Source organism: Engraulis encrasicolus, chromosome 21 (assembly GCF_034702125.1).
Source record: "Engraulis encrasicolus isolate BLACKSEA-1 chromosome 21, IST_EnEncr_1.0, whole genome shotgun sequence".
NCBI lineage: Eukaryota > Metazoa > Chordata > Actinopteri > Clupeiformes > Engraulidae > Engraulis > Engraulis encrasicolus.
Genome location: NC_085877.1, coordinates 30,678,957 through 30,698,956, shown reverse-complemented (window position 1 = coordinate 30,698,956; position 20,000 = coordinate 30,678,957). Strand labels below are relative to the sequence as shown.

Below are 20,000 nucleotides of genomic sequence, written 5' to 3'. Positions count from 1 at the left end.
TTTTTTAAAAGACTTATATGTATCTGACTTTGAGTCTTTCATTTTACACTGTGAAGCCCCTTGACCACCCAAATTCACCTTTTTGGGATAGTGAATGTTGTGCATGGACTTTTACACTCTCTGTTAATAGATTCATCTTTGTCCTGCACCTGGCTAGCCTAGAAATCTAGACGACGCCCCTAGAGGCCGCAAATTGAACTTGCTCTCCTTTCAGCTCGCTAGGCTAGCACCTGGCCTCAGTGAGGTGGGATGCGCATACTTTTAGCTGAACAGCAGAGGTGTCAAAAGTAAAAGTAAAAGTTAAAAAAAAGAAACACAGTTTCCTTCCCACAGAAGTAACTTATCTGAGTAAACAGTAGACCTGTGTACTCGTGTTACATCAGCTAAATGTGCACTGGTTGGATCAAGTTTGTGGTGGGTCCTTGAAAGGTTTTCAGTGTTTTTCAGTAATAACACAGTCTATCTATCCCATTAGTTACAATGGAGTAAATGGTGTAACAGCTATGTAATGCCATGTGCTAGTGTTGTAATTACACCACAAAAGTACTTTTACTTTTACTTTTGACACCTCTGCTGAACAGACGGGAAGGCAGTACCAGAGTTGAGTTGAGACCAAGATCAAGGCCTAGTACAACAACACCTGTACCATATACACAGCCTGATTATCATCGACTTTTCAAATCTCTTCGAGACTTGGTCTGACCAAGAGCACAACAATTCCCAATTTTTCTGGAGATCAGAAACGATATTTACATTGCTTTTGACCTGACTAGAGGCAATGCTGAAGGTGTTGCGTCATTAGGAGGGCGTGGCCTGGCTACCATATACGGGCAGTTACACATGGGGACCCCGATCCAGGTTTGAAACCAGCCTGGGTCATATCCCAACTCTACACAATCTCTCTCTCCCACCTCATTTCCTATATCCAACTCTTCACTTTCCCGTCGTAATAAAGCCAAAAAATATATACCGGTATATACAGTATATGTCATCTACAACATCAAGATGTGTAAGCTGTTAACACAATGTAGGCCTGCATATGTAACGGCATATTTTTCGATTTAATGGCAGTTACTTTTTAAAAACAATCAATGGATAGATTGACAGAAAATTTCCGGAAACATGAACTGGACTGTGCCCAGTATATGTCATGGACGCATTGAACTGTACACATGCACTGAGCTCAACCTTACACATGCATATCGTCAGCACATATTTGGATAACGTGACCCACTTTTCCAACCTCCCCCACTCTTTCAAAGTGTCAAATAAATAAAGTAAAACAAAATACAACACATTCTAAAATAGATCAGCAACACAATAAGTCATGGTATCTTTTTGTTTTTTTAATGTGTATCAACATATAAAATTATGTAATTCCATTGTAGGCCAGTGATTCTCAAACTTTGGCCTGAGCCCGCTGGTACACTGTAAAAAGAGATCTATAGGATTTACTCAATTTAATTGGTGTAACAATTTCCACAGTCCTAAATAGAGTATTACGTACCCCTACATATTCAGTTAAGATTAACCAATTCCAGAAGTTCTGTTATACTGACCACATCAAAGTAAAAAATACTGGTAAAAATGGGGTAACATTTACTCATTTCAGGTAGCTTTTTATCACCACTTGTTACTGTTAAAAATTGGTTAAAATTTACTCATTTCATGTAACTTTTTAATAACACCTATTACTGATAAAAATGGGTTAACGTTTACTCATTTCAGGTAGCTTTTTATCACCACTTGTTACTGTTAAAAATTGGTTAAAATTTACTCATTTCATGTAGCTTTTTATTAACACCTATTACTGATAAAAAATGAGTTAACGTTTACTCATTTCAGGTAGCCTTTTAGTAATTACTGCTTATTTATCAATTGTTAATTATTCTGATTACTTTATTGCTGTGTTATTCTTATTCCTATTAACCAGAGGTGAAAAGAGTACTAAAATACTTAACTCTGAGTAAAATATTTTAGTACTCTTTTCACCTCTGGTTAATAAGAATAAGAAAAACACAACAATAAAGTAATCAGAATAATTAGCCGACTCTGTTGAAATTGTACTCAATCACAAGTAAATGTACCATTGGAAGAATCTACTTAGGTAACAATCAGTGTTTTCTGCCTCTACTGTGTTGTGCAAACGTCCACCAGGGAAATTACAATTACAACAAACCTGTGCATATCAACCAAGATGTTTTATTTAAAGGGATATCGCCAACAGGAAAATGTGAAAAATGAGCAGATACACATTGTTTCAGTTTATCTCACAAAAAGTAAACAAACATAAACAACAGGACCATTTAATTCACGAGTTTGCCCTGGAGTATGGTAACCATAGGCAATAGGCATAATTCGATGTTAGCTGGCCTCTGTCCTGGGACCCTGCGGAGATCATTCGGCACGAGATCCGCTTCCACCCCATAAGTGTAGGGGACATGTAGCTGGGTGATCCAGTGAGATGAGGGAGTAGGGGGAGGTGCTGGGACAATTAGGATAGCCTTTGCGCATGACAGGGGAAGGAAGGATTTAAATTTACGTGAAGGCGGAAGCTAGACATGGCAGCTGTCAATAACTGTCAGACTTCCTCCAGAACTAGGTTTATATAAACAATATGTAGAATTTGTAGCAATTTTTGACAGAGATAGTCAAATTCTGTTCCGTTTTCACTTTGTTACTGATAAAGGCACATAAGTGTATACTGTTCTACCATTAAACTGCACACATAAAAAAGGATACCAGTTTCTTTTAAAAAAGGATATCAGTTCCAGTCCATTTGGTGTCCAGCACAACAGTTTCAAACAAACGGGCTGCTCTACTTTTCAAAGACTAAATCCAAGAATACTCAGAATTCGTTTTACTCTTTGAGGAAGACATACAGCATTGAAACATCAGAGTCCAACCATACTGATAACATTGCAAAATCTCCTACTCATTACAAAATCACTTGTTTAGTGGTAAATAGTTGGGATACGGGACAATTAACCGGTCAGGCCACTCAGAGAAACCATTAGCAATTACAGCATACTGTATACTGGAGAGGCCAGTAGAGCTGCGAACTGGCTCACAGAGACCGGAGGTGCTGTGGACGTTGGAGGCACGGTGGATGGTGGCAGGGATGACCCAGGTGCTGCTGGCACAGTTATGGCTGGCAGCATGGTGGGGAGTGGCACGGATGACCCAGGCGCTGCAGGCATGGGGATGGCTGGCGGCACGGATGACCCAAAAGGTGGATGGTGGCAGGGACAACCCAGAGCATGGCAGTATGGTGGAAAGAACTGCTGCACCGAGTGGAGGGACTTCAGGGATGGGCACAGTGAAGTCCTCAACCTTTTCATGATTGTCCTCCACCGTGATGACCCTTTTAACAACAACACGTACTGATTACTACATATGCGAGTGAAATAAAGTATGCCAAAAAATAGAAAAAAAAGATAATGGACAGAAAAACAACGTACAGTGCCTGCATTTTTATGCCCAGTATCTCCTCTCGTTCCTCTTCAGGACCATCATCTCAGGTGTGACCATAGAACACTGTCGCCTTCTTTCATCAGGCTGCCCTTCTCCCGCTCCTGGGTCTTCTCAATGTTGTCAGTTGTCACACACCTGAACACAACCCTGTGACAAGATACACTATTAAGAATACTCATTGGTTAAACTTTTTTTTAAAAGGTACATTCTATGGTCTGTTTTGGTCATCTGTCTAGAGCTGAAAAAGTAAAGAGGTTGAGTTATTAGTAACAGTTGTGACCAATCCACAGTGTATTTGCCCTCTACACAGCTCTTGACAGCTTCACATAGAAGTTAAGTCATCAGACTGCTCACGCATTGTTGACTCAAACACACACACAGACAGTGCAGACCCTAAAGAGAGAAGACCTGCTGTCCTTTTTTTAAATAGAGACCCTAAAAAGAACCTACGGGAATAGGCTGTTTCAGAACATAGGAGTTTGTTTCAAGAAATGTAAGAACGACTGGACTGAGGCCACCATAAGGAATGAGCGATGCCCACTTCATATCTGAAGTTAACGTGACCATCCATTTGCTTATTTCAGAAATAACACCTGGCTAGTTTCTTTACAAATGTGCATACATGGTCCAATGTGCTCCAACAATGAGAGCGCAGCTTGATTATGTCACATCTGTATGCAAACAGTAAAGGGATCTATTGACCTCAAAGGTGCACCAGAGATTCTTTAAGTATATAGAGATATGCCAACATAATAGGTTTATGGGCACCTAACGCGACCAGGTTCCGGTCTGCCTAAAGGGGTGTGTCATAATGCTCCCACAATGAATAGAACAGTCCTTAGGTCTGCCTAGGTCTGCCTAAGGGGGGCCATAATAGAACCAGGAAACAATGGGCCAATGGAACCTCTCTCTCTCTACTCTCTCTGGGTGCAATGTGAAATGTATTTGGCAGTCTCTTTCCATAATTCATGCGGCCCAGTCATAAATCTTTTTCACCGATTCTTACCACCACCATCAAATTCAAAATATTCTCCATGACTGCGCAAATTGCAATATTAGTTATAATAGTAGGCCTACTAACTGTAAATATGAGTTTATTATTTAGTAAATATTCATGAAAAGATCAAATTAGGCACCACAGTTGCAAAATCTACTCACCCTACACAGTGCACAGTGCAACAAGGACAGCAAGCCTGAGTGAGTGAAAATGGCTATTCATAAACAAATAACATGACAGTGTTATGGCCTTTAAGTCTGTTTATTTTTCTGAAGTCGGCGACTTACCCTGTTCCAGAATGACTTCAGGACAACCATGCATATAAAAGATGCAACACCACTGCCTGAAACACATATTAATATGCTCAGGGCTCTCAAGTTTTGAAGATTGTTTGGAGTGAGGTTTAAAAAAAAAAAAAAAAAAAAAAAAAAAAGGAGGGGGGGGGGGATGTTGCAGACATCGACCCGTCACCCATCGACCCAAGGTTTCCCTTCAACCCAGCTAGTTAAAAAGTTTGATTAGACCAAATACACTATTTATTCAATATGCTTAGCCCTCCAGTTGTAATATAAAAGCAGCTGGGGATGGTCACTCAGAGATTGATTCTAATTATTGGTGGTTCAAAAAAAATGAAAATGTAGTTATTAAAAGCGCGATTCGTGAATTTTACAGTTCTCTTTGAACTCTGCTGCGCGCGCTATTGGATAAAACTTTGCATAGGTTGGACATATTAATGTGCTCCGATTGGATAAGTTATCAAAACTTCAGAGTGTGAAATACCATGTGTGGAGTGTGAGAGTGTGATAAGCTCAGATGAGTGTGTCACGCTCTCAAAGAGTGAGACTTGAGAGCCCTGAATTATGCTTTACTTGCCACACACCACACACCACACACCACATAGGCTGTAGCTTACATGAGAGGTAAGCAGTTACCGCCTTTTCTCAACTCCTGCAGTAGGCAGAAGCAGAACACCTTCATTATGCACAAAACATTGTGAATAATTTGACATGGATAAAGTTTAAGAAGTTGTACTTTTACACTCGATTCTTAAGTAAACATTTCTACCCCTTGCAATTGCTATCCGTTTTGAAGCATTTGTTTCACTTTTTTATACTAGTTATGAAAATATAGGCTACCGCCGGTCTCTTTTCGTTGGACTGCCCTTCCTAATGTCAAACGTCATCACTTCGGTACAACTGAAGTGTGTGCGGACTGCGGAGACCAGCGAGAGAGAGAGAGAGAGAGAGAGAGAGAGAGAGAGAGAGAGAGAGAGAGACAGAGAGAAGGGCTGTGCTTATGGAACCTGCGCGTGTCTGTTCATAGCCAGTCCTTCGACTATGAAGCAACTATCAAACTATCGTTGTCAAAACTAACCCTGAGATTGAGTTTGCAATGTCCAAAAAAAAAATAACTGACTTCATCTTAGGTGATGTTGTGACCGTGGACCACTAGGCTACTCAGAATAACATAAGGGCGTGTTGGTCTACATAGGACTACTTACTATGATACATTTACAACAAACTAATCAATTTCTCCTCGCAATGTTAACGGGTTGATCCTTTGTTAGCGTTTATGCTCAGCAGGATTTATCATGTCTAGGGTAGCGTTGTTTAAAAAGTTATTTGATGATCGATTCCTCTCGCTACCCCTCTCCCTTCCCAGTAACACAGGCAGGCACCCGGCATGCACACACCGTCTGTCTCGCTCCCTATCTTCAAACTGTCATTCAAACTAAGAATGTCTACGATTATGATTAATAATACAAAAAGTCTTTAGTTGACTCGGCACGGAGGCATCCCAGAATGATGACTGTTTACGCACACTGCTTTGACAGTTGATATGAAGCATTTCGTCGCGCATTTCATTGATTTGAAAACTTGGTGACCATAGGAATTTACACATTTTTAAAACCACATTCAAAGAGGACGATTCGCGACGGGAACTGTTGAAAGACTTAGGCTACGACGAAGGATTCAGTGAGTGACCATTCAAAAATGTAGCCGTTCCATGTTGAATGGATTTATTGTGGAGAATGAAATAGTGAAGTACTGCCGTTCATAGTCTGTCTACGAGCACAGTCCTTTAGGTGCATGTAAGATTATCACAGCCTTGTGTGAAAGCAAAAATGGAGGCCATCTTGTAGAATTTTCTCCTCCGTGCTTTCGCGTGATGCAGAGCATCAAGTGGCCGTGGCAGCGCAAACAGTGGATGGAACATTCAGCAACAAATTGTAGAACGACATACGAGGTCAGGTCACCACCAGCAGCCAGTCCCAGTCTGCGCGCCAAAACTAGCCAACAAGGCAACATTTGAGAATGGAAAAAAACTCGGCTGCAGTGGGTTTCATTCTACAACATTTTGACATTGGTAGTGCTATCCGTTCATCTTGAACACAGGGCATAGGCTACTTGTTGCCTTTTCCAAATGAAGTTTGAACGGCAGCTTACATGGTCCATTGACCTGTCTGCCCAGTGCGTTGCTGATAGCAGCTGCCTTAGTCACAGTCAGACAGTCATTAGGAGCCAACTAGGCCTACAACTCCAGCGTGATTTAGTTTCCTTTTGATCATTGTTCATGTTTTGTATCCCATGTTTAATGCACGACTGGTCAGCTTACCTTCTGAATCTGTCCCGTCCATTGGAAGTTAACTTCATCCGCGGCGAGGCTCGCCACAGTCGCCGGTTGATTCTTCTTCAAATGAAGTCCCAGAAAGCAATGCGCATTTGAGGGCCTTAACCAATTTCAATAGGTAGTTTTGACAGAGACGGTTTGGATCATACTAGCCACTAGTATTAGTTACAGTGTTGGAATGTAAATTGGGTAAAGTTTAGTCATTTACAGGTAGTTTCGACACTAGCCATTAGTATTCGTTATAGCGTATGAATGCAAATTAGGTATAGTTTAGTCATTTCTCACCAGTACCAAGTCCTACTCCTTATTTATAGGTAGAGTGAGTATATTATACCCCTTGCATCAGAGTAACCTCAGCAACCTAATTTGTTGGGGTAAAAAATATCATTTTTTTGTCAGTGAAATGTACTGCCCCTCAAAATCATTTTTATCAGTGTAGTAGTCCAAGTGTCCCCTCAAATAATGTTCTAAAAATCTAACTAATATTTGTTGCTGTGTTGCTGTTGACTTATTTGAGTTGTATTGCTTATTGAACAATGGTGGGCCCCGAACATTCGTGAAAATTTCAAGCACGTGCCAAGTTGTTGGGTGCCCATGCTGTAGGCTATAACATATTCACTTCACCAAACTTGTTACAGAGCCCAATGAACGTAACGAGGGTCATTAACATCAAGGGTTTATAACACCAAGGACTAATATTGAGAAACTAACCTACAATACATTTAATGCTCATCTGCCAACTGGCAGGAGTAGTTAGGCCTACTAAATGATAAAAGTAGCTGTCATTCAGGTGGGTATTCCAAGAAACAGGATCAGTAAACCAAGTTAAAGTGATACAGTGCCGTTTTTGGAAATAAGCTGATATTACATTACACCTCTCCTTCAATTATTATTATTTTTAATTTTGTAAATTGAGTTTTACCTTTCTCCTGTACTTTCCTACCATTCTCTGAGTCTGCCAGTGCACAGGATTTCACTGGGGATTTCAAGAGGATTTCAGTAGGAAGCTAATCCTTTTTTGTTTTGTTTACTTTTGACTGCAGGCGGTACATTAGAGATAGGCCAACTGTTCACGTCACTACTTTAGGATAGAACATAAAAGGCTTTGCAATTACACAGTGAGCAAAATATCATGAAACAAGCACAGAATCACTGCACAAAATTAAAACCACAAAATGACTGAATGTACCTCATACATTTATATAATGCCCTAAGTCAGGGATGTCAAACTCAAATTCATAGGGGGCTAAAATCCAACCCTGGGACTAAGTTGCGAGCCGACCTCAATATTAAAAAATGACTAAAATTGACTGTGCATGCTTACAATAGGCAAACACTTAAATCTTAAACACTCAATCCCAGCAGAAGTTGTAGTTCAAATGTTCCTGCACAGTCTGGTTTACGACTGATTTCACTGCTGCACTTGTATGAACATGTGACGCATTTTGTGTTGAAGTCTGTCATATTACAATATGGGATAATGTAGCCTATTGTCCAGATGTGACTATCAAAAATATTTCTGGACAGGATGAACAGCAACCCAGATGCATTAATGTGCATTTCTAGCTGATATACACTTCTGAAATGAAGTTTGACATCCCTGACCAAAGTAAATAGTTGTTGTTGAAACTGCATTTATATTCATGCATTTCCAAATACACGAGTTCATGGATTGGCCTTGTTGAACATTGAGGAAAATGGTTTGTAAATTTGATCAGACCAGTCCACTGGCGAGTCTACCACAGTTTAGAATTTATTCAATGAACAACTGGCGGCAAAAGTGTATTTATATATAGCCTATAAAACGTGAAGAAAAATGGAAATGTTACTTACCTATATCAGAGTAATGGAGTAATGGAGATGGTAACATTGACTATGGAGAGCCTCGTGGCATATGACTGGGGGAGAGAGAGAGAGAGAGAGAGAGAGAGAGAGAGAGAGAGAGAGAGAGAGAGAGAGAGAGAGAGAGAGGTTCAAAATGTGAGTTTTGCCCTTTGAGCTTCATGTTATGTTTGTGCAATATGCATAACCTTCTTCTTTGGAAGTAGTGTGACGGAGGTGTTCCCACACAGTTCGTCCCCCCCATGGGCCGCGAACTCACCATCTCGTCAATGCATCGGTTTGACAATGGGAGGCAGACTACGAGACCGCTGAGCTAAAGGGCCGGTCCGATAGTCCAACGGTACCGCACTGTATTGAGGCTTCGGGAGGGAGGTTTACTAACGTTCCACGCGACACTCTGCTTGTTGGCCTCCGTTACACTTTCCCCCCTAAACCTCACTTCCATCCGGGTTACGGCACCACTGTGACAGAGGTGTTCCTGCACAGTTCATCCCCCTTGGGGCCGCAAACCACCTCGTCCACGCATCGGTTCGGCAATGTATTGAGGCTTCGGGAAGGAGGTTTACTAGCTTTCTACGCCACACTCTGCTAGTTGGCCTCTGTAATAGTAGGCAATACATTAGACGAAATGGTTCAGCAAATATAATAGGCAATTTAGAAAAGCAGTAGGTTCTGCCGTTGAAGGCGTTCTTATTGGTTAGCCGATACGTTGGGAACCTAAAATGGGAATTTAGATTCCAGTGTGTCCTTTTCTGAAAACAAAATGCCCTTTGAGTTGTAAGCAAATGTTTTGCATCGAACTTCAGTCCAGAATCAACACAACATCTGGCCCACGCAGTAACATTTTGGCTCAAAGCCTCTGCTCAAGCTGTCATAATAAGAAAGGACAGTGATTCGAAAGAAACATTGACATGGAAGACAGAAAAGATATTATCAAAACAGTTGGGTTTCTTTAAAGGTGCACTGTGTAATATGTTTATAGTTTAATTCCAGAATGCATGCTGCCCATTCACAAAATATACGTTTTCATGAATACTTACCACCACCATACATTCATAGGCTACATACATTCAGTATTCATTATGACTGGGAAAATGTTACTTTTCAAACATAAAATAGCTTTTTTAGCTGCAAAACTTACTGTACATTGGTCACTATTAAATAATGGTTCATGATTAAATATTCATGAAAAAAATCAAACTTGGCAGTAGGCAGCAGTTTCAATGAGCAACATAGTTGCAATACCTGCTTGCCACCATCCTACACAGAGCATCTGTAAACTATGACACAGGACAGAGCCGGAGGCTCTTTTGGTGTCCCAGGTAAAGAGGGTCTTGGGGGACCTCATCCCCCTTATCTTAAATAGAGGCCCTAGAGCGCAATCTCAATAGCTGTATAATGCTTTTCAGTCCATGAATTTAACAAGGTGCTGCCACAAAGGGTGCATTTAAATACAAGCACAGTGCCAGCCATTTCCAGGCCTCATCTGGGGGCACATGGCAATTGCCTGGTTTGTTTGCCTGGTTGTGACACACCTGCTGGATAGAGCAAGTTTGGGAAGTCCTGTGAACATGGAGTAGAGATATGTGATTACGCAGGCGCGTGAAAGGCCTAGCAAAAAATATATATCCTCGAATGAGTTCGCTGTGAGTGGACCTCCCAGAAAATTGAATGATTGGCCATATATAGGCCTCAATAAATAGGCTACTAAAACGAATAAAGTAGGCCTAAAATGATAGACTTGGATACAAAGTTGAACTGTGGGATTAGTTTTCATGTTGCCTTGTCTACTTTAATTCGCATGGTCTAGACTAGCCTACTCCTGACCCTCACTTTTCTGTTTTCCAAAATACCGTAGTCCGGTAGCCTATGCCTGTCCATTATGTCCGTCTGGTAAATTGATCCTGGTCAATTCCTATTCAGGCCTATTAAATGTCTCCATATGGACTCTTCGGCACTTCAGTGCTAGCTGCACGCTGAATAGCATCATTTTAGATAGGATATTGATATGCTATAACCTTTCCAATATAAGTCGGTGTAAAGAGCAGTATTTTAGTAACCTGCTTCTTTTCACCGACAGAACATCTCCTTTTCAACACGCTTCGGCTAGAAGTGACAAAGGTATGCGAAGTAGTAGTATGGGGGTCCACTACGCACACAAGCAACCACATAGTTTATCCCCCCGCACCACCCCTCTGGCAAGAAGATGGAATTTTTCAGACGTGGCAAACGCAAGCCTCCGACGTTTGCCTCTTTCAAGAACTTTCTTTGGCCGCGGGGGCCAAATATTGGAGAAGATTCCTTCTCCATCTGTCTGTCCCTGATTGGCTATCTGATCAGGACTCCTGTGTTCCGACTGGCTACGAGTCCATCAGTGAAAGCGGCTTGCGTTCTGGTTGGTTGTAACACAAGAAGCGGGGGTCCACCATTTCGTGTTGACATTTTTTCTGTTCCCAGATTTCGCGAGAGCAGAGCTCTGACAGACGGCGGCGGAAAAGGGGGTACCCTGTTCAGTATAGAGAGCTCATCGGCTCCCAAGAAGCTACCGAAGCATACCTACGTGCGGGGAATCTCCCGTCTTTCCAAAGTGTGGAATATAGGTGTCGGAGCAAGCCATGGATCTGTCTATTTTGGTCCTGATGTGTGCGTTGCTGCTGGGCTGTGCCGACCACTCATCGGCTACTGATAAGAAGATAGCACCAGGTAAAGTATCGCTGCTACCGATGAGTCTCTGAAACGGTGGTGAGGTTAGCTAGATACTGGAGAGGATGGTTGAACACAACTTATCCCAACCAACAACCACCTAGGTGCGTGCGTGTGCAAACGACATCCCATTACCACGCATTTGTTCTCGTTACGTTTTTACTCCTAGCTCCTAACTCAACTGTTATTCAGCTGTAAACTTTATGCAATGGTGCTTTGATCCTTCTATGGATGCCATGAGAAGTTGACTATACCGTCTGGTCAAAAGGTTAGCTGATGAACCCAAACGAAATCTCAGTGAACCAAATCAGCACATTCACAATGAACAAGGCAATATGCACAAACGAGGTTAGCTAATGTTTATGAATTGAAAAGGAAGTGAACTTTATAAAAGGGTGGATAGGCATACTGAGATTGTAATCGCATTTATGAAGGCGAATTTAGGCTATGTGACTGAACTCTTTTGACCTCTTGTGCAGCAGCTCAGTCCATTCTTGACCGAACCGACCTTATTGATATCCGTATTTGATCATAACACACCGAGATACATTGTATCCAAGCCGTTCAATGGGGGCACTTTTACACACGTTCCGCACGCTCCTCCTCAATTGACTCCAAGCAACATTAGTAATAGACACATTTCATTACATTGTAGCTAACAGCTTACGGGCGCACAGGCTACTGTAGCCTGTCCAGCACCTAGTTCACGTCTTTCCAGACTTTTCGAGACCACGTAGTTCGACTTGCCCTGGCGCGAGGGGTGGCTACAATGGCTGGATTCATTCTGACGCCAACATACGTACGTGCCTGCCTCTTTCACTAGTAGGCTCGTGAGTTCTAAAACATCTAGAAAGTTCGCCGGGGATGGAAATTAGAGGCTTTCCTTCTGGCGACGTCACTTTCCAAGGTGAATGAGAGTGAGTAAAGGAATGTCTATTTCTAGGGCCTCCCCCCACTGTTCCCTTGTGGTGTCAAGACTCAGCTGTTCCAGGTTTTTTTTTTTGCTGTGAAGTTGAACTCTTGTGGGGACAGGAAATAGAAAATCCATGATCCCTCAGCAGTCCTCCCCCCTCTCTCTTTTTCTCCTTTCTTCATATCCATTCCAAGTTATTGTTGTTTCTGTCTGTGCTTCAATTTCTTTCTAAGTCCTCTTTGGTCTTCATGTCTTTTTGCCTTCTCACGTCCTTTTCAATTTGTGATTAATACCCCACCACCCCCACCACCACCATCATCAGCACCCACTGGCCACTCAACAGCTGCTACGTTTCCATGGACACACTAGCACCAAGAAAATACTTTGCCAGGCCAGTGCCAGAGCAGGCCTGCACCAGCCATGCATGCAGTGTACATACACAAACTCAAATATTACTTTTTGTGCTGTCTTTCTTTCTCTTCATTCGTCCCCCCCCCCTTCTCTCTCTCTCCCTCTCCCCCTCTCACTCACCACTAACTTGAAAAAGTTAATTTAGAGCTCTGAATATCAAACGAACGGAGCCCAAAAGCATTCCAGCCATACATCACGAGGGGAAACGCAGAACCAAAGATGTTGTAGAACCCCACCACATTTGAGCCCCCTCTGTCCCCACGGCTGTTCTCACGAATCCCACAATGCAAGGCCACCCCCATACATGAAGAACAGGAGATAGGCAATAAGGCAATGCCAAAACACATGAACAACCGAACATACTGTATATTCAACACAAATAAACACACTAACATTTTAAACTAGACTACACAGGTCGTTACAATATGGTGTGTGCAATAATGTACATGATCTTTTCAGAATTTGTGTATTATTTTATATACAGTATGATGCTGGCCACACTAATTTCCTTCTGGGTTAATAAAAGTTGCTCTATTCTACTCTACTCTTGTGTGTGGATTTTGCAGAGAACCTTCTGGTGATCACCGCGGCAACCGAGGAGACAGATGGCTTCCTGCGCTTCATGAGCACGGCCAAAGAGTTCAACTACACCGTCAAGGTGGCGCCATTGTTTTTTTTTGTTCATTTACTTTTTGGGGCTTTTGCGCCTTTGTTATTCAGATAGGACATTGAGAGAGAGGGAGAGACAGGAAACGAGTGGGGAGAGAGAGATGGGGAAGCGTTGGGAAACGATCTCGGGCAACACGGGCACATGATATTACAACACTAGCACAAGACTAGTTCAACACTAGCGCAAAACTAGTTCAACACTAGCACAAGACTAGTTCAACACTAGCACATGCTATTACATAGGTGTTACATAGCTGTTTGTGGTGGCCCAGTGGTTAAGGAGGTGGGGTTTACATTAGAGGGTCACAGCAGGTTCAAATCCCACTCACGTGTGTGTAGGCGCTTTGTCCAACATCCCTAAAAAAGTTTGCACTGCTCTGAAGGGCTGGGGATATTCCCTGGCGTCAGATTTGAACCTTGGTCTCCAGATACATTGTACGACTGCACCTTAGCGCACTGAGCCACTGTGCCCCCAATGAGAGAGAGATGGTGATGTCTATACTGAGTTCATCAGATGCTGGGTTTTTGTTCAGGCAGTTTGTCAGTTGGTGAAAGTGCAACTGTTTTTATGTCTCTCTGTCTGTCGAACGATCCCTATTTACTGTGTGACTGTGTGTCTGTGTCTGTCTTTGTGTCTGTATGCTTGTGCTTGTATGGGTGTTTGTGTGTCCATGGCCTCGTGTATATTTGTGTGTGTGTGTGTGTGTGTGTGTGTGTGTGTGTGTGTGTGTGTGTGTGTGTGTGTGTGTGTGTGTGTGTGTGTGTGTGTGTGTGTGTGTGTGTGTGTGTGTGTGTGTGTGTGTGCACATGTAAATGTTTGTTGCTTGTGTGTGTGTGTGTGTGTGTGTGTGTGCTTGTATGTGTTGCGGCTGTATGATTGTGTTTGCATGTGTGTGTGTGTCTGTATGCTTGTGTGTGCACGTTTAAATGCTTGAATTTGCATTTGCATGTGTGTGTCCATGGCCTAGTGTATATTTATGTCTGTGTGTGTGTGTGTGTGTGTGTGTGTGTGTGTGTGTGTGTGTGTGTGTGTGTGTGTGTGTGTGTGTGTGTGTGTGTGTGTGTGTGTGTAAGGGTGTGTTTAAGGGAGGCAATATGTGGTGTGCACGGTCGGTGGCTGTGTGTATACTTATCTGTGCGTGTACGTCTTTATGCTTGTGTGTGTGTATGTTTGTGTGTTTTTATGCTTGTGTGTGTGTGTGTTTGTGTGTTTTTATGCTTGTGTGTGTGTAGGTACTGGGTCTGGGTGAGGAGTGGAAGGGAGGCGACGTGGCCAAAACAGTCGGCGGGGGACAGAAGGTGCGCTGGCTGAAGGACGAACTGCAGAAGCACGGCGCCAAAGAAGACCTCATCATCCTCTTTGTCGACAGGTCAGTTGTGTGCGTGCATGCGCGTGTGTGCGCGCGTGTGTATGTGCGCGCGCGTGTGGGTGTATGTCTTTCTGAGTTGAAAATGAAATTTGGTGTGTCACAGGAATGTGACTGGGGCTAGGTGAAACAGCGCACACTAAAAGTGCAACAGAATATGTGCAGGCACAGTTAAACTACAGCCGTATGATGGGAATCAGTGAAATTTAAATATGAGTATTTAGTGTGTGTATGCACAATTTTATTCAGCTTTTTAAAATAAAGGATGAGTTTGACCCTGGTTCAGACTGACCTGCCCTAGAAGAAAATGAAAAAGGTGGTTCCCAGACTAGATCTCGCTTGTGATATACAGTAGTCTGGTGAAAGCTGGGCTAGCCATAGCTGCAACCCAGAACCCTTACCTCCATCAGAGCCTGGGGGGCCAGACTTGGGGGCCCATTCATTCATTACATTACATTACATCACACTTAGGCAACGCTTTTTTCCAAAGCAACCTACAGTTATTTACTGGGTATTGGTTACAGTTCCTGGAGCAGTATGGGGTTAGGTACCTTTGTTGGAATTTGAACCTGCAACCCTTTGCTCTAAAGCCCATGTCCTTAACCATGGGCTGCCACCATGGGCTGCCTCCCGTTAGGTCACCGCTGCCTCATGCAGATGGAACCGATGGCAATCCCATTTATACAATAATACAATACAATACAATACAATAGCCTATCTTTTATTTGTCATTGTGACAATCACAACGAAATTGAGCATTCCTTGTTGAAGCGATACTAAAAATAGAAATAAAATAAAAAACTAATACTAATATGTAGTATAAAAACTATGCTTTGGAAGCATAATTAAGTTCTGTAATGGCCGCTGGGTAGAAACTTTTTTTTAGTCAGTTTGTCCTGGTTTTCATGGACCTGTATCTCTTGCTAGATGGTAGCAGTTCAAACAGATTGTGACCTGGGTGTGAATCGTCTCCCAGAATGCACTTGGCCTTTTTTAGGCTGCGGGTGCTGTAAAGACCCTCCAGAGATGGAAGAGGGCAGCCAATGATGTTCTCTGCTGCCTTTATGACCCCCTGTAGCTCTTTCCTCTGTGCCACAGTGCAGCCTGGGAACCACACACAAAGTCAATATGCTCTCCACTGAGCAGCGGTAGAAGGACACAAGCAGCTTCTGACAGATGTTATTTTTCCTGAGGGCAGTCATGAGTAAGCGATGAGGGTGTCAGGCTTGTAGCACAAGGTTCGAGTGCCGGTTCAGTTCCTGACCCTGTTCAGTTCCTAAGTAGCCCCATAATGCACGCCGTACCTCCAGTGGCCCGCTGTAATATTCATTGAAAAGTTAACTACCATGGTACTACACTACTATGACATAACACAGGACCTTTAGTAATGCACTGTCATGACTTGGTCATTGCCATTCGGGTGACAGCTAATTTACAACGGCGAGTCTTAACGGGTTAACCAGCGGTCTCCCAATAGCAATGCAGTGATCCAGGGCAGTGGATTGTTAATGGAAGAATGGTGGAATAAGGAGGACGGTTTGCTGAATACGACCAGTGTCATTTGACATAGCAGCATGGGATGGGCTGTGTGTGTGTGTGTGTGTGTGTGTGTGTGTGTGTGTGTGTGTGTGTGTGTGTGTGTGTGTGTGTGTGTGTGTGTGTGTGTGTGTGTGTGTGTGTGTGTGTGTGTGTGTGTGTCTGTGTGTGTGTGTGTGAGTGTGTGTGTGTGCCTTTTTTATCAGTGTCAGTGTTTAAGTGTGTGTGTGTGAGCTTTGGGAAAATAATTGTACTGTGGCTGTATTGTGCAAGACCTAGTTTTCCGTCAGCAGTGTGTGTGTGTGTGTGAGCGAGAGAAGCATGGGTGTGTGTGGGCGTGCATGTGTCTCCGATTCCGTTTCTCTATTTGTATTGTGTAATGGATGTTTTGTCCGTGTCATTTCCAACCCATCTTTTTATCCTCGCTCAGCTTTTGTTTATTTGTGTGTGCGTGTCTGCAAGTGTGTGTGTGTGTGTGTGCATATGAGTGTGTGTCTGCGACTGTGTGTGCGCGTGCATATGAGTGTGTGTGTGTGTGTGTGTGTGTGTGTGTGTGTGTGTGTGTGTGTGTGTGTGTGTGTGTGTGTGTGTGTGTGTGTGTGTTGTCTCTGAGACTACAGGCTGTACTCCTCCCTCTATTGAGCAGTGTTCCTTTATATGCCTGTAACACTACACCGGTCTCCCCAAACACCACACACAAACACACACACGCACGCTAACACATGCACAGACACACGCACGCATGCGCACACACACTAAAGCACCCCCCCGTGTAATATTGTGTTGCTGCCACACACAGACACAGACACAGACACACACACACACACACACACACACACACACACACACACACACACACACACCAGGCTTGTACGAAATTCCGAATTGAATGAATTTCAATTCAAAGTAATGCCATAATACGAACACTAGGTGGTGTCATTACCTTGAATTTCTTTGAATTTAATCTACACCACCCATTGAAAGTACATAGAACACCACCACCTAGTGTTCGTATTATGGCATTACTTTGAATTGAAATTCTTTCAATTCGGAATTTCGTACAAGCCTGACACACACACACGCAGATGCACATACTGAACATCCCTTCATATACTGACCAGCACAGGCTCTACCCTAACCCTAAGGTCTAACCTAGTGTTTCTCAACGGGGACGCCACTGCCCCCCAGGGGGCGTTGGGGAGACCTAGGGGGCATTGAGAAGGATACAGATGAGTGGGGGCGGGGCTTAGTTCCCATTGGGGGCATTAGCCTATTATATTTTTCAATACTAAGGGGGGCGTTGAAATGCGTATGAGAAGGTCAAGGGGGCGTTGGGAGGCTTATGGTGAGGTCAAGGGGGTGTTTGTTCAAAAAAGGTTGAGAACCAGGAGTCTAACCCTTGGCCCAAACCAGAACCCTCGGCCCTAACTTTTTTTAAGGCTTTAAGAGGAACAGTCAAGAGTATGAACAGAAGAGAGTGGGAGAGAGAGAGAGAGAGAGAGAGAGAGAGAGAGATGGGGCCGGGTCGAGACCCAGGCTGTATTAGAACCCAGGTCCCCATTGGCATACAAGACCATAGTGCAGGGGTGACGAACCATTTTCTACTGTGTATTTTTTTGCAGGGGTTTCTGACCTTTGTTGCAACAGGACAGTGTGAGAGAAATGGCGGGAAGCGAGTGGGGAAAGAGAGATGGGGAAGGATCGGCAAAGGACCCGGGCCAGAATCGACCCCGGGTCGCCGGCGTAGTAACCCTGTGCCCTACCGTTAGGCCACGGCAGGGCCAAGGAAGCCTTTTCGTTTCTTAAGTCCTCCAAGGGTTGTTCTATGTAGAGGTGCTCCGATCACCATTTTTTGGGTCCGATCACCGATACCGATCACCAAAAATCTTTATCTGCCGATTACCGATCATTGCCAATCACAAAAATGATTTCCTATTTTTTTAATAGCCTATTAATTATCCTTATTGAATACCATTTCTGCCCATAAACCAATCAATCTTAATTTGCACATGTCTATTATTAGGCTATTATTATTATTATTATTATTATTATATTATTATTATTATTATTATTATTATTATTATTATTATCTTTCAGACTAGTGTTGGTAATACAGTCTACAGTATTAATCAATGTATAAGTTATTGCATAGAATAACTAAACTATTTAAGATTGAATTGAAACTGAAACATTACATCATTAAATAGTCTTCCACATACGAGAAAAAAACAACCTGTCGCTTTAAATGAGCAGCCTCGTGAGGAGAGCCCCTCCCCTCTCTGTCACCGTCCACAGTTGCAGTGCTCCACTACCGTTCTGAATCTCTCTCTCAAGTTTTAACCACATCTGTCGCCGTTTGGTGTTTCAGCGACTATCAAACTAATCGACTGACTGCCAATTACAACTTTGAAAACAATAATTGACATGTTTGTGCTGACAACGTGAAGTTGTCGCGTGCTGACCAAGGCAATTACACAGGTTATAACGTAACATGGCTCACTGGCGAGTACTCAATCGCAAATTACATTGTCACTCAGGTAAACGGCGCATGGATCGGAAAATCAGATCATTGTTGATGCAGATATGGTTATGAATGGTGGAAATGAAGGGGGGAATGGCGAAAAGTTATAGACAAGCAAAGATGCCTTCTTTTGGTGCAGTTGCAGCTGTGCAGAGCCAGCGCCTACATGCAGCGCCAGGTGTAAAGGCAAATGGTTGCGTGAGAAATTTAATATCTCTCGATCGGTTTTTTGATCGGCATGTTTTTCCGATCACCGATCAGGCTATTTTTGGCCATTATCGGCCGGTCATGATCGGCAGCCGAGCAATCGGAGCACCTCTAGTTCTATGAATAGCAACCAGGATTTTCCCCTGCACTTTAGGCCTATATTGAAGGTGGCCACCTTTACAACAGACCCCACCTTTACTAAGTCCCCTGAAAATATAACTTAATTGTGTTGCAAATGTAATTTCTAAGATTACTTTACAAAATACATCCTACTTCATGTGAAGCTTCATAACATAAAAATTATATCGGGGGCCGTATAAAACGGCCTTAAGGGCCATAACCGCCCCTCCAGACATAAGTTCCCCACCCCTGCGATAGTGTATGGGGGGTGGGGCTGGGGTGGCTTAGCATGCTAAAGGTAAAATTCAGCATGTCAAGGGTTTCAGACTGAGCATGATAGCTGTGTTTATTTATCCAACCATACAATTGCAAAACAGACCTTTGGAAAACATGGCAACAATGTCGCTGAAATTGCATGAAACAAGGTCAGCCAACCTACAACAGCACATTTAAGTAGTGTGTGGAAACCCTCAAAAAGAGTGAAATGGTTTCTGACCAAGCCACGGGCCGTCAGACATAGTGTCTTATACGCAGACTTGTGCACTGCACGCACTGCACGTGCCTAAAAATGACTTTGTGGCGACCACAGCTTTGGGTGAGAGTGGGTGG

The 20,000-nt window shown here is 43.1% G+C and overlaps 2 protein-coding genes across 2 annotated transcripts in view; one reads left to right on the top strand and one right to left on the bottom strand.

Annotated features, from left to right (window-relative positions):
• Nucleotides 1-9,508, bottom strand: part of asgr1a (asialoglycoprotein receptor 1a) — a 21,619-nt gene extending 12,111 nt beyond the window's left edge. The window contains exons 1-2 of the mRNA XM_063186571.1: nucleotides 9,204-9,508; nucleotides 8,936-9,000 (exon numbers count right to left, since the gene is read on the bottom strand). The gene's annotated coding sequence lies outside the window, so the exon portion shown is untranslated. The remainder of the gene's footprint in view (nucleotides 1-8,935; nucleotides 9,001-9,203) is intronic.
• A 1,879-nt stretch (nucleotides 9,509-11,387) lies between these two features.
• The window catches only part of plod3 (procollagen-lysine, 2-oxoglutarate 5-dioxygenase 3), a 50,003-nt gene continuing 41,390 nt past the window's right edge, over nucleotides 11,388-20,000 (top strand). The window contains exons 1-3 of the mRNA XM_063186570.1: nucleotides 11,388-11,647; nucleotides 13,538-13,629; nucleotides 14,874-15,010. Coding sequence (XP_063042640.1) covers nucleotides 11,560-11,647; nucleotides 13,538-13,629; nucleotides 14,874-15,010 — 317 coding nt within the window. The 5' untranslated portion in view covers nucleotides 11,388-11,559. The remainder of the gene's footprint in view (nucleotides 11,648-13,537; nucleotides 13,630-14,873; nucleotides 15,011-20,000) is intronic.